Genomic DNA, 12,991 nt, shown 5'->3' on the forward strand with positions numbered 1-12,991 from the left:
TCTGAGACAAAGAGCCAGCTCTGGCGAGGAAGCCATATTTGAACACGGTTTTGTGATTTAAATTGTGACTTAACATTTCAAATTAAACATTTGAAAAATGCACACATGAATATGTATAATATCAAACATAGGCCTAGTAGGAGTAATTATACAGTCAGGCTATAATAATTTGCATCGTGCAAAATGGACAACATAATATTTCATAAGTAATTATTTCTGCACATTCATTCAGAGGTTTAACTAACTAGTACAGATTTTTCCATAACATCTTATAACATTGTTTCAGCATGGAAATCAAACAAATGAGAAACATAAAATGTGAAATTACCAAATCAATGTACATTTCACACACATTTGAATAACTTTTTTTGACAAACATTTTGTACAGCTTGCAAAGAATATTGTAGACGTGAATCGAGTAAATGTTAATTTGTTTTGTTTTAATTTACTTATTTATCTTTGAAGTGTTATGATTGGTATAATGTATTTAAACTTCGTAGCGACTAAGCAATAAATACTTAGAAATAGCTGTTGCAATTGCTATTAATTTGAGAACAGAATATTGTCTTGACATTTGTATTTAGAAAGTATGTTTATTTTTACAAAAATAAGCAGCACAGAACATACTCGATACAAAAATAAAAATAATATATTCTAAACTAATACTTCTGTTATGAATGCGTTAGGCCTATGCATTATATTACTAAAGCGCACAGGGCTTATACAGCTTACCTTCAATATGTTATCATAATCGCGTCAATTACACCCATCTTGCAAAAAAAAAAAAAAAAAATCAACATTTAAAACTCCTGATTTATCCTTCCATTTGTTCACTGATCCACTTTGATAATCAGTAGTTTGCATTTTGTAAATCAGCTGTAGTCAGGGAATCCTTCAAGAAATAAAAGTCTGTTGATACATCATCTGGGCTTTCCAGAGACATGTACAGTGCTGGCGAAGCTGCATCAGACAGACATGAGTCGGTCGAAAAAAAGTTTAAATCCTGCACAGACATGTCCATAACATGCGGGGAACCGCAATTGTCCGGACTGGCGAGCCGACTGGCACATCGGTTACTATTGCATATTATTGTCCCCTTGCCCAGAGCAGTAGGTGACTGACTGTAAACATATTTTAGACTTCTTTTCATAAAGCTGTTAGAAAACATTTCAAAAGTTTGCATGTCGTTATCATTACAGGACTGCCCAGAGACTGTTGACAGGTCGTTTTGAAAAGAGTTCGACTCTCTATCTAATCTACTATGACTCAGGCCACAAATCGAAGCGTCCTCGTCGCTCTTTGCACCATTATCCTCGCCGACAGTTGTCTTGCTTAGCTCCCCGTGGATGTCTTTCATTTGGGTCTGGCGTTTATGCTTCATCCATCGGTTCTGGAACCACACTTTGACCTGGCGTTCTGTAAGGTCGAGAAGCGCGGCTATTTCCACACGGCGCAGTCGGCAAAGGTATTTGTTGTAGTGGAACTCCTTCTCTAGCTCTAAAAGCTGTGTGTTTGTGTATGCTGTTCTCAGGCGGCGTGAACCTCCTTCTCCACTAGACAAACCGCCCTCGGGAAGCTCGGGTGAGCCTGAAAAAATTAGTCCACAAAGGAACACACGAACACTTATTATGTAGCTTAGTCAAACATATGCGAGATGGCAACACCTAGTATTTGTCTATCGCAACGTTAATGTAAACTTAACTGTAAAATGTGATAACACAAACTGATTAACTAAAAAGTATAGTAAAAAAAAAAAACCTGTAGACCGCGAACTGCATCACCAGTGTGTGCGTGGTACCGACTACCATCTTCTAATGAATGCCCGAGCGGCCCCTTGCACCACAACAGTAATCTATCATTCTCCATTACACGTCAGACATCATAAATACCTTACTGATTTGAATTAAGCTAGAGAGTCAAACATTTTACAGAAGTCGTAAATGAGTATAATATGAGGCAAATAGCGTGGAGATGATAGTGCAGATGTATGGCGATGCTCATAATTTCTCTCAGACCTTTAATGACCTTAATTCTCCCCATCTCTCTTCGCTTAGGTTTTCCTAACTCACCTTTTGGAGAGAAGCAAATGACTCCCGCTGTAGGAGTGAAGGAGCCGGTTGGTATAAGAGGACAGTTTCTCTTGTTGGTCTTCTTTTCGCGCATCCACGGGTATTCCGGGGTCAGAGAATTGGCGTGTAGTGGGCTTCCCCCATCTAAACTGTGCCGGGGCCCTGCATAGCGTGAATGAGTTCCGAGACTCAAGCTTGGGATGGTGTGCTCGAAAGGAGGTAGGACAAGAGGGTGAAGGTTCGTGCGCGCTGAGCTTTTGTTTGATGACTTCTGAAATAAGTCGTCAACAGGGGGGAAAGAAGTAAGGCACTCCGCGAGCGATGGCTTACTATTGATGAAACCCGTCTCACGCTCAAACTCGTAATTCATTGCAAACCTGTTGTCCCACGCCCCGAGAGCGCGGGCATGGAAATTTTGGCTTCGTTGAAGTCTACGAGTTTTCTCTCTCTATTAAAATAAGCAGGCTATGTGGATAAAAAATTACATTAAAATTATTTTATAATAACTAATTATGCCTGTGTGTGGATAGATTACTATCGATAATATTGCATTTAGGAGACTCAGTTGAAATTGGACCGAAAAGTCATGTCACATGATTACCTTTACCCAATGGCAATTTGGGGTTTATTCAAAAGGATCCAGCTTGACAGATCGATCCGTAGAACTTCCTCGAGCAACTCCTCTCTTAAGAGGGAGGTCACTGCTGTTATGTACATCGGTGTCATTGTGTTCGCTAAAGGCAGTGGCTCTGAAGCTTCATAGTCAATCTAAAAACATGCATATTAGAATTAGAACCTCCCTTTTGGCCCTACTGCACAGGCACGTCCATTCTCTCTGTGTATTGGTTTCATAAATAATGTGAGGGAATCAGTCTTCCTCCAGTACATTTGCCAAATAAGTTACGCCTGCTTACTGACAGAAGTTTTTTTTTCTCATTTGGCCTGAAAAGACAGTTGTTTCAGCCCAGCTTATTGTACAATTAATATGGCACATAAATAGGCCTACATTGAAATCACATATCCCCTCCCCCACACGCAAATCTATTGACGTAATGTTCCGCCTATCAATTCTTAAGATACACTGGTTAGACAAAAACGAACAGCTCCATGAAACAAACCCACTTACAGAACATATGGTCATCAACGATAGTAGATAATCGCGATGAAATATAAATACATTATTATTCTATCAAGCCCTAAACATCATTTACAAAATAACGCGCAAGATAAAATGAACATTCAAAGTCTGTAGCCTATATTTAACTATGAAGGATACTCTCGCTCGCTAGCTCTCTCTTCGATGGGGATCTACGTCGTTGTCAGTAAATATTTGAAGTAAAACGCTTCTTGATACCAGATGTTTTCAACTGGAAGCTTTACCAAGCATACCCGCAATGTTTGAACAGTGAGGATTAGCGTAAGTACTAAAAATCGTAATATCACATAAAACTTTAGGCCTACCTTTGTTTTATAGCTTGTTAATATCACATAACACTTTACCTGTACTCTAGCTTGTTTCCTAATATAGATTCTACTAAACCTGGCATTGTGAAGTCTACTATGAATGTTGTTGGCTCTGTGACAAATTGCTTCATGATGTTTCAGTTGGTAAATCGCTTTGGATAAATCAATGAATGTAAAATGTAAACATAAGTGAAGTTATTTCTGAAACAAAGCAACTGACATTCAGTATAGATCTTTTGGATTAAAGGGTTAGTTCACCCCAAAATGAAAACGCTGTCATTAATTACTCACCCTCATGTCGTTCCAAACCCGCAAGACCTTCGTTCATCTTCGGAACACGAATTAAGATATTTTTGATTACATGTGAGAGCTCTCAGACCCCGCATAGACAGCAACGCAACTGTAATGTTCCCAGGTCCTGAAACATAGTAAGGACATCGGTAAAACAGTCCATGTGACATCAGTGGCATTGTTTACGCTTAGGGGAAAGTGTGCGTATGCGTTGTGATACTCTCTAAAATGGCGGAAGACGTAACTCGGGGGAGAAGAATTGAATAAATTATGTTATTTTTGTTTTCTTTGCGCTCAAAAAGTATTCTCGTAGCTTCACAAAACTGAAGTTGAGCCACTGATGTCACATGGACTGTTTTACCGAAGTCCTTACTATGTTTCTGGACCTGGGAACATTACAGTTGCGTTGCTGTCTATGCGGGTCTGAGAGCTCTCACATTTCATCAAAAATATCTTAATTTGTGTTCCGAAGATGAACGAAGGTCTTACGGGTTTGGAACAATGAGGGTGAGTAATTAATGACAGAATTTTAATTTTGGGGTGAACGATCTCTTTAAGATTAAACTGAAAGTAATTTGTTACGTTTTGTTTTATTCTACACAAGGAGGGGACTTTCTATGCTAACATTGTAATTTTTTTTTTTTTGCCGGTTTGCAGATTATGCGGAAATAGCCTATGTTAAACGTAAACGAAACTAGTACTTTTGTCGTTTGTAGTTTCAGTGCTTATATACTAAACAAAGAGTTCTAGAAGCATGCGCGTGATCAATCTTACTTGCCAAAAGGTTTGACAGCCTCATGCCCCCACAACACATTTAAACCTTTTTACTCTACGCAGATCAAATCCTGGTAGAACGAGAGGCTGGAAAAGGCTCCATTAGAGAGATTTGCCCGGTTCTCTCGATCATAAACAGATTTAAAGTGACCATTTTCAGATTTACATTTAGAGACATAAACTTTCATGGAGCAGTTGGCCTAATTTGCTATCGATGAGTAAGTAGTTTCTTTCATATTGCAAAATTTGATAAATTAAAGGACACGCTAATGTCGTTGTGATAACAGCAAATTGGGTTCTGGAGTCGTCAAGAAAAGTGGTTATATGTGGGAGGTGGCACTTGCAAGTCGGTGAAAACATGACCCTGTTCTTTTCCATAACCACATCTTGGGTTAACATGTCCTAAATTTATTAACTTTGTCTCGCGCAAGCTCCTGCTAACCTTATGCCACATTTAAGGGTATATCCTTCTATAGAATTAAGGCATTTTTACAGGGAACTACAAGGTACAAGTATATTGCATTTATTTATAACATTAAGACGAACAGTAATGTAATTTGATAGGCTAAATATAGGCTAGTGAAAAAGGGCATTTTTGTTTGAAACTATAGTTGTTGTTGTTGTTGTTTTTTTTTACTAGCAATTTACTTTTTAACCAGTGTACTACACAACAAAGCTGTTAGTCATTTAATTTAACGTAATTTCATGTAAAGTGCAATTATGAAACAACATTATTGATATTAAAGAATGGGTCTCTAAATTTAGACTTAAAATTTGAAGAATTCTGTGTCAATCTTGAGTACTATTACTAATGACCATAGACCATTTGGACTCAAATGACAAGTTGTTTCAGATAATTTTACGTTGATGTGTTGTGTGTGTGTGTGTGTGTGTGTGTGTGTGTGTGTGTGTAAGTGTAAGTGTTTGTGTGTGTGATGTGATGTGCATTTCTCTCTTTCTCTCTTTCTGCTGCTTATGTTGCATCTGTCTTTTATACATTGCACTGTTGTTGTTCTAAACGAGGGCTGGGCTTAAGCATTTCAGAGTTTTAAATACTTTTTTTCTCCCACAGGCACTGCTGGAGGCCTGTAGGAGACTGTCACGACAATGGATGGGATTTCTTGCAATTTTCACAAACTGCAAGACCGCCGGAAATGACGATGTACCACTCATACTCAGTAGATTCAGTATTAGGATGTTTCTCCTATTCCCAAATGCCTTTCAGTCATTTTATTAATATATAATCTTTAATTCTTTTTAATTAATTCTTAATTTGAACCAAACAGCGACGTGCACTGAGCAAATTATCTGCTTATTATATTGCTAATTTTCTGATGCTTTTGTTGTATAACCCCTCTTTTATGAAGGCAAATACAGAAGTCAATTAGTGTCTTTTATTTCTTCAGAAGTGGAGCAGCATGGAATGTATGAAATAAAAAAAAAAAGTTCAAACAAATAAAAAGTATGAGTATCTGATCGCTGTCTCTTTCGACTCTACACAACACATGATTAACATTCGCACACATTGATTAATATTTGAACACATCGACCTTTGATAATCTGCCTGTTAGCACTTGTTTCAGCACTGACATGGGAGAGTCGCGGGATCTGGTTTCCTTTTACCCATTATCTTAAGGATTTGGGCTAAATAACACAATTTACTGTCCATGGAAACAAATAAATACATTTGTAAGACCTAAAAAACACGAGCTCACGCTGTATAAGACTGTTGAATAAGAAATCGTGTTCATATGCATCCTTCCTCAAGTGCAAAATGCAAAACAGAAATGAAATCGTGGACTGAGAGGAATTTTGAAGACTTTAAAATTCACGTAAAAAAAAAAATCATAAAACTGTGTTCTAATATGTGTTCTCACCCTGTTTCAGATTTCCTTAAACAATAGGCCTACATATTCCCATGATGCCATGACATTTGAGCTTTGAGGAACTTTAATTTCCTTTTTATGTATTAAGTAAAACCAACAACAAGGTCATTTCACCTGAGGCTATGTCAGGAAAACTATATGAACCAAAACGCAGTCAGACGGAGCGCAAATGTGTGCCGTGGACTGGGAGAGAAATACATGGTATCGGCACTATAGATGCGTCAGTTTGGGCGCTACCTGAATTCTTCCCTGAGAATACTGCGGTGTAAGTTCTGTGAATGTGCATGGGTTTGGTTGGCACGTTCCTTGCTGATGGCTGTTTCCCATGGTGATAGCGCCGTTGTAGTCTATATTGCCTTGAGGTGGGTGCGGTAGATGTGTCAGGCCAAATACCGAGGCCCCCATCCCCACCAAAGAATCTGAGTAGCCTCCACCACCACTGACATAAACCGGGCTACCCTGCACTTGCGTCCCGTAATTGTTGTTGCCTTGAAGATGATGCGTGTCGTAATCCGGCGTGGCTGTGCCAGTCCCTGGATACCGCTTCTGAGGAGGCGGGCAGTTATTCAGAGGAGGTGGGTATGACGTAGGAAGATTGCATGCATTAGGCTGGAGTTTGTTATAGGATGCTGGAGAGGGTGAGTCGTAGGGCACGCTGTTAACCAGAGAATGCATTGAACTTAAATATGCACTCCCACCCCCTCCTCCGTCACCGGATGACAGAGCTACGGGACTGTGAGGAGACTGTGCTCCAGGAGAGGGCATCATTCCTAGCCCCTTCTGGTCCTTTTTGTACTTCATCCTGCGATTCTGGAACCATATTTTAATCTGCCTTTCCGTCAAATTGAGCAGATTAGCCATTTCCACTCGTCGCGGGCGGCAGAGGTAACGGTTGAAGTGGAATTCTTTCTCCAGTTCTACGAGTTGAGCAGAAGTGTATGCAGTACGAGCGCGCTTGGAGGCGGCAGAACCAGGGGGACTCTTGTCTCCAGCGCAGCTCTCTACTGTATGAGGACAAGAAATACAACGAAAAGCGTTAATGCGCATGTCCCATAGACCTCACTGTATAATATTCATCATCCATTGCTTTTGCTGTTGTTTAAAAAACTAAATCACTCAAACCCCTGCTGGTACAACATCATATGTAATTGTGCCATTAAATATACATTTCTATACAGTTCTATACATTTTAAGGATTGTAGGGTAATAATATCAGGCAATCACTGGTAAACCAAGCACATCATGACTATTTCAAAACCATAACAGCTTACTTATTCTCAGTATAGGTTAAACAAAACTAGGTAGAGAAAAGTGGCATAGTCTGTTCTGGAAGTAGGGCAGAGGGAGGATGGAGTCACTAGCCAACTGTACAGTTTTTCCATAACTATATTATGACTGTATTATTTTTCCAGTACTTTGAGTTTGCAGTGCCATAATATTTTACCAATTACCAATATAATATTTTGATGAGTTAAAGTAATATAAAAACACGTTGTCAACTTATTGGTCATATAATTTTTTACAGACGGGTATGTGTTGGGGTGTCATCAGTGCACACAGCCTTTGCTAAGCTCAGAATTTAAAAATCAAACCTGTCCAATTACCTCAAAAAGCACTATCCTATAGGTGTGGTTTACATGTGGTCCAATGTATCATAACTAAACAAGACACTAAAGAGCCAATGGAAAGGTGATATAAATTATAAATTCCATGTAGCCTATATATATTTTTGGACATTTAGGTTTTTAGCAGACTCTTTTTACCAAGGCGACTACACACTACAAATCATGTTTAAAAAAAAAAAGAAAAGAAAAATCATGTGAATACTTACTCCATAGGCTAGCTAAAATTACACACGTTATTGCCCGTATTCATTTATATATTATAAACATGTACATATTTAGGCTATTTAATTTAAGGTGCTATAATGTGGTTTATGTAATCACCTGAAATGGTACTACAAGATTTCTGCTTTGTGTTCTGACGGGATTCCTTCATCCACGGAAAAATGTGTTTCCTTGTGGTTGGCATTGGAGATGCGTGCCCTGGGCTCTTGGCGGTGGTATCATTGCTCAGAATTTGGTTCAGGGCACTGGGGGAAGATGGTCTGGAAGGGTCAGTAGGGGACTGGTTGTTGTCGGGGAGATCTGGTACTGGGGCTTGTGTCCCGTTACTCCGTTGGCAGCCCTTGGAGATTTCACTGGGTTTGTGCAGAGCTGCAGAACCACCAGGGGACTGCAGGGAGCAGGCCGGTCGATGGTACTCACTTTCCACATGAAGGGCCTGGAGATATTGCTCCTGATTGGCATCATAACCTAAACCGTTTGTGCTTTGATAGTGGAAGCCACTGTAAATTGGCGAGCCATCGCAATAGGTCGCTTTTTGCATCTTGCCGTTTCCCAATGTTTATTTCACTTTCTGACAAGGTCCTGACACCTTCGTAGAAGAACATTGGCTCGATGTAGTCACGTGACACCTCTTCGCCAATGGGCTCTACGGGTGAACCTACGGTGAGAGAAGATACGTGAAATAAGGCCTATCCATCTTACTTTTCAAAGCTCAGTTGACACTGTGGCGAGACTGGGAGAGCCGGTCACCACTTACCTTATGGCCAGCTGCAACAATAGCCAACATAACCGAGAACGTGCTGGCCGCTTAAAGTAGGCTATTTAACGCAATCACACTACTATCCAATCAAAATAAGCTATAGCCTATATGTTAACATGTTAATAAAAAAAAACACAAACAAACACATAAAACCAATATTTCCTGATAATAATATAGCATTGCGTTAATGTAAACAGAATAATAAATTATTAGGGCTATAAACAAACAACAATCATTGTCGTGAATTTATGCGAGGCTACCATCATTTTCATTGTGAACAGCTTTTTATAATGCAGCCTTTTAATTTTAATGTTAAATATACGTTTTCTATTCTAAACAAAGGTCAGTTATCAAGTTAATGTCTGATTTTTAGTTCTTAAGGTGTTAAGGTGTTCATGACATTTTAGTCTACATAAATACAAGCCTCTGCGTGTATTGTTTGGGTTCGAAAGTTGTAGTAGCAGGAAACCTGAAAAACCGGGCAGACGCGCGTTCCCAAACCACGCCACTATCTCTCCCTCGCCAACCCAAAATAATGAATAATGGTAACTAACTGGCACCGGTGGATGCATGAGGGGTCACCAAGCTGGGAAAGTGCTATTGCTACGGCCCGGGACTGGTGCAGAGCGCAGAAATAACCACTGAAACGTTATTATATTTGCCACTCTGGTACAATGTTCCACTCTGAAGTATTATTTGATATTTGAAAGATAAATACCCTGTTAAATATAGCCTATCCCACAAGTCGACATGCATGTATATACTTAAAAAAATGAAGACAAGATCACAAGAATTAAAATCAAAAGAATCATGATTTACTTTGATCGCACAATAAAATATATGGAAAGCAATTTCAGTAGGCTAATAACATCGTTAATAATAACAACAAACAACAAAGATAATAATAATATACTGATTAACTACTAATCGGCTCAATAAAAATCATTTCAAGATCATAAAAATCATTAAAAAACATTTACAATCAATAGATATAAAATCAGGCCCAAATAACATACTGAGACCAAGAGGCCTCTTCAATTTCTAGACGACCGATCCATTCTTGTCTTACACTAATTCGCTCTCTGGCACTATCATACACATGGAACGCTAAAAGAAAAGACGCTAAAGCCACAAAGCAGGAGACCCAGCTGCTGCACGGGAGGAATCTGGCTTGACTGTGAGTGATTGTGTGTGTATGTGCGAGTATGAACTCCCCCTGAACCGAGATTTCAGTCGCGCGGTCATAAATCACAAACTCGCCAATTTAACAGCCATGCGAGAACTCTGTCCCGCTTACCTTTCTCTCTGACGTGCAGCGCGCAGCACGGCGCGATCTTCTCTCATTCAGCGGCAGAAATCGATCAAACAGCGGTCCAGGTTAAAGCTAAATCGGAAAGACAACAAAGCCAGAGCTGCACTTGCAGAAGTCATGGGACGTATCTGCAGTAAAGCAGCGACTCAGTCGTGCTCGAGGACTTAAATTCCTTCCTTCTGTCTTTGTCTTTTTCGACGCAGATCAGTATAACAGCCAAATAACGAAAGTTGTCTCGTGCGCCCTGGTAGTAAAGATTAAGCACCTTCACACATACATACATAATGCATTCTACTAAATGAACGCCTGTGTTCTCGGACCTATACTAAATGCCACCATGGACTGCGCTCTAGTGAGACTTTCTTGTATCACTAACGTGCACAAACTAGTAGGCTACGTTAACACATACTCATGCACACCCTAGTGAACTCCCTCGAAACAGAGCGTCACCGTAGACAAGAAAAATTATGCAAATGAAGCGCCTTCTCAAGCACAGAAAGCAGTTTTCCCCTTTGAATAGTCAGGACCATATACATACAACTTTATAAAATCTATAACTTGAAGATTACGCTAAAGTAGGCCTATTTGTTAGAAGTTATGTGTCAAACAAATGTAAGCTTGACTGTTATTAAACAATTCAAAACTGAAATAAAGATACTACTGGTTTGAAATGACTGAATTACTTGCATTAATTACAGATATTTTAGAAGATTATTAATCGCAGCAATAACAATAAAAACAAGGTCTATTCTAATAACAACAACAATAATAATATTAATAATAATAATGTACTGTAACATTTCAATAAATTCCATCCATTTAAAAAATAATTGGTCATAAAACCTGAGCCAAGGACAATCGTCAATAAAAGCTAAGGATGCTTTTTCGCTACACAGAAAAAGGTTATAAAACTCCCGGACCTCTAAAGTAGCAGGAAGAAAAAAAAAGTGAGCTGCGAGCTGAGGACGGGAGGTTATGGATCAAACACTTATGCATACGAATGAATTACCAGCATCAGCTTGTGTATTTTCTCGGTCAAACAAGAAGATTAATGTCCTTACGCAGCACGGCAGTAAACACAGAGGCAGATTCCTGTTCTCGCGCTGCCCACTGGATTACAGATTACCAAAACTAAAGTGAAAAGAGCGGGCGGCGTGGGTTGATGAGTGGGATTTTAAAAATCCTTGCGTATGCGATTTTTTCGACAATTTCAGCATTTTGGACATTTACGCAATTGTTTCCTTTTTCTTTCATTAAAACGATGACTAAGAGATTTCATTAATGGCGCGGAAAATGCTAGGTGGAAAGTTGATCAGTAATTTTCGTAAAACATTCCAAACAACATATAGAGCTGAATTCACTGCAATTTAACTTTTTATATCAGATGTGTCTTACAGTACAATAAGTATTAATCTGCAATTAATCTATGTTAAACCGCCTAAAACCGTTACCAGACATTTCTCACGTTAGCTCCTGATCGTTGATACACCAGACCCCTTCATAATGACAAATTGCACCTCAGAAACGTGGAAAGGAAGAAATTATGGGTCTTCAGTTTTCAGTATAGCCTAAGTGTGTGTGTGTGTGTGTCTCTGTGTGTGTATGCGTTCATGTAGCATGTGTAAGCCTTTGGATAAATGGAATGATAGTAAATATATAGCAAGACATGGCAGTTGTGTAATGTAATAGAAAGCTCACCTTAAGCAAAACACAGTCTCTCGTAGGCTTAGTGATGGGGCACATTCATTTATTTGGAGATCTACGGCAAGAAATAAAAGTATTAATTATTCATTTTTTTGTCTCAACAGCCAGGAGGAATGTAGACAGTAATTAATGTCAGTGTCTCTTAACTGAACAATGAAAACTCTAAATAAAAATAAACACACTTCTGTATGTTTGTCACTCATTTATGTCTTTTTATTTTAAATGTGTATTTAATTTAAAATAAGTTACCACATCAAATACTTTTCCTTTTGTTTTTATTACAAATGGGTTACACTGTTTTCATTGAAAACCATTGCACTCATTACGAATGGTTTCTTATTTGAACTCCAACTTGTATCTAACACCAGCACAGTAATAAACTGACATCAATAATAATAATAATAAAAATGTATTAGCCTACTGAAAACGACCTTGGTATAATGTACAAGCTTAACGAATGTACAAACGAATATTAACATAAACAATAGACGAAAGCTCGACATCTACTTAACCCAGGCTTTAGAGAAATATCAATATTAAAATCTTTTACTTATGACTCTTTGCTTTGCTTATGTAATTAATTATACTACTAATAGGTCTAATGCATATAATAATTAATAGGTGAGGGAACCCTAACAATAACAGCACAAATAAATCAAAGTAATTTATGTATTTTTACAGTTAAAGATAAAAAAATATTGGCGCATGTGTGAAAATAAGAATGTATCATCAGGAATATCATAAGGAATAAAACACTCGGGCAAATTTATCGCGTTTTCCTCCATTTTGTTTCCTTTCTAGAGAATTTAGATCGAACAGTCATTAGCTCTCAAGCAGCGGCCGAAGTCCCCCAGCCCATAAATCAAGACTGGAGCGTCGTGACC

At 38.7% G+C, this 12,991-nt stretch overlaps 2 protein-coding genes across 4 annotated transcripts in view; both read right to left on the reverse strand.

The window, feature by feature from the left end:
- Window positions 1–850: 850 nt before the first annotated feature.
- Window positions 851–2,439, reverse strand: LOC107688385 (homeobox protein Hox-A2a-like). Its single transcript, XM_016486044.1, has 2 exons — window positions 2,070–2,439; window positions 851–1,587 (listed from the first exon to the last, which is right to left on the reverse strand). The coding sequence occupies exons 1-2, from the start codon at window positions 2,437–2,439 to the stop codon at window positions 851–853; spliced, it is 1,107 nt and encodes a 368-aa protein (XP_016341530.1).
- Window positions 2,440–5,978: 3,539 nt separating this feature from the next.
- LOC107688343 (homeobox protein Hox-A3a-like) overlaps window positions 5,979–12,991 on the reverse strand; it is a 20,882-nt gene continuing 13,869 nt past the window's right edge. For 2 of the 3 annotated variants that reach the window (XM_016485981.1, XM_016485982.1), the window contains exons 2-4: window positions 12,102–12,162; window positions 8,431–8,989; window positions 5,979–7,488 (exon numbers count right to left, since the gene is read on the reverse strand). In XM_016485981.1, the coding sequence (XP_016341467.1) occupies window positions 6,695–7,488; window positions 8,431–8,872 (1,236 nt within the window). In that variant the 5' untranslated portion in view covers window positions 8,873–8,989; window positions 12,102–12,162 and the 3' untranslated portion in view covers window positions 5,979–6,694. Of the gene's footprint in view, window positions 7,489–8,430; window positions 8,990–10,388; window positions 10,810–12,101; window positions 12,163–12,991 lie in introns of those variants that run through there. The other variant, XM_016485983.1, reaches the window with a different exon arrangement.

This window comes from Sinocyclocheilus anshuiensis, unplaced genomic scaffold (assembly GCF_001515605.1).
Source record: "Sinocyclocheilus anshuiensis isolate Anshui unplaced genomic scaffold, SAMN03320099.WGS_v1.1 scaffold209, whole genome shotgun sequence".
Taxonomy (NCBI): domain Eukaryota; kingdom Metazoa; phylum Chordata; class Actinopteri; order Cypriniformes; family Cyprinidae; genus Sinocyclocheilus; species Sinocyclocheilus anshuiensis.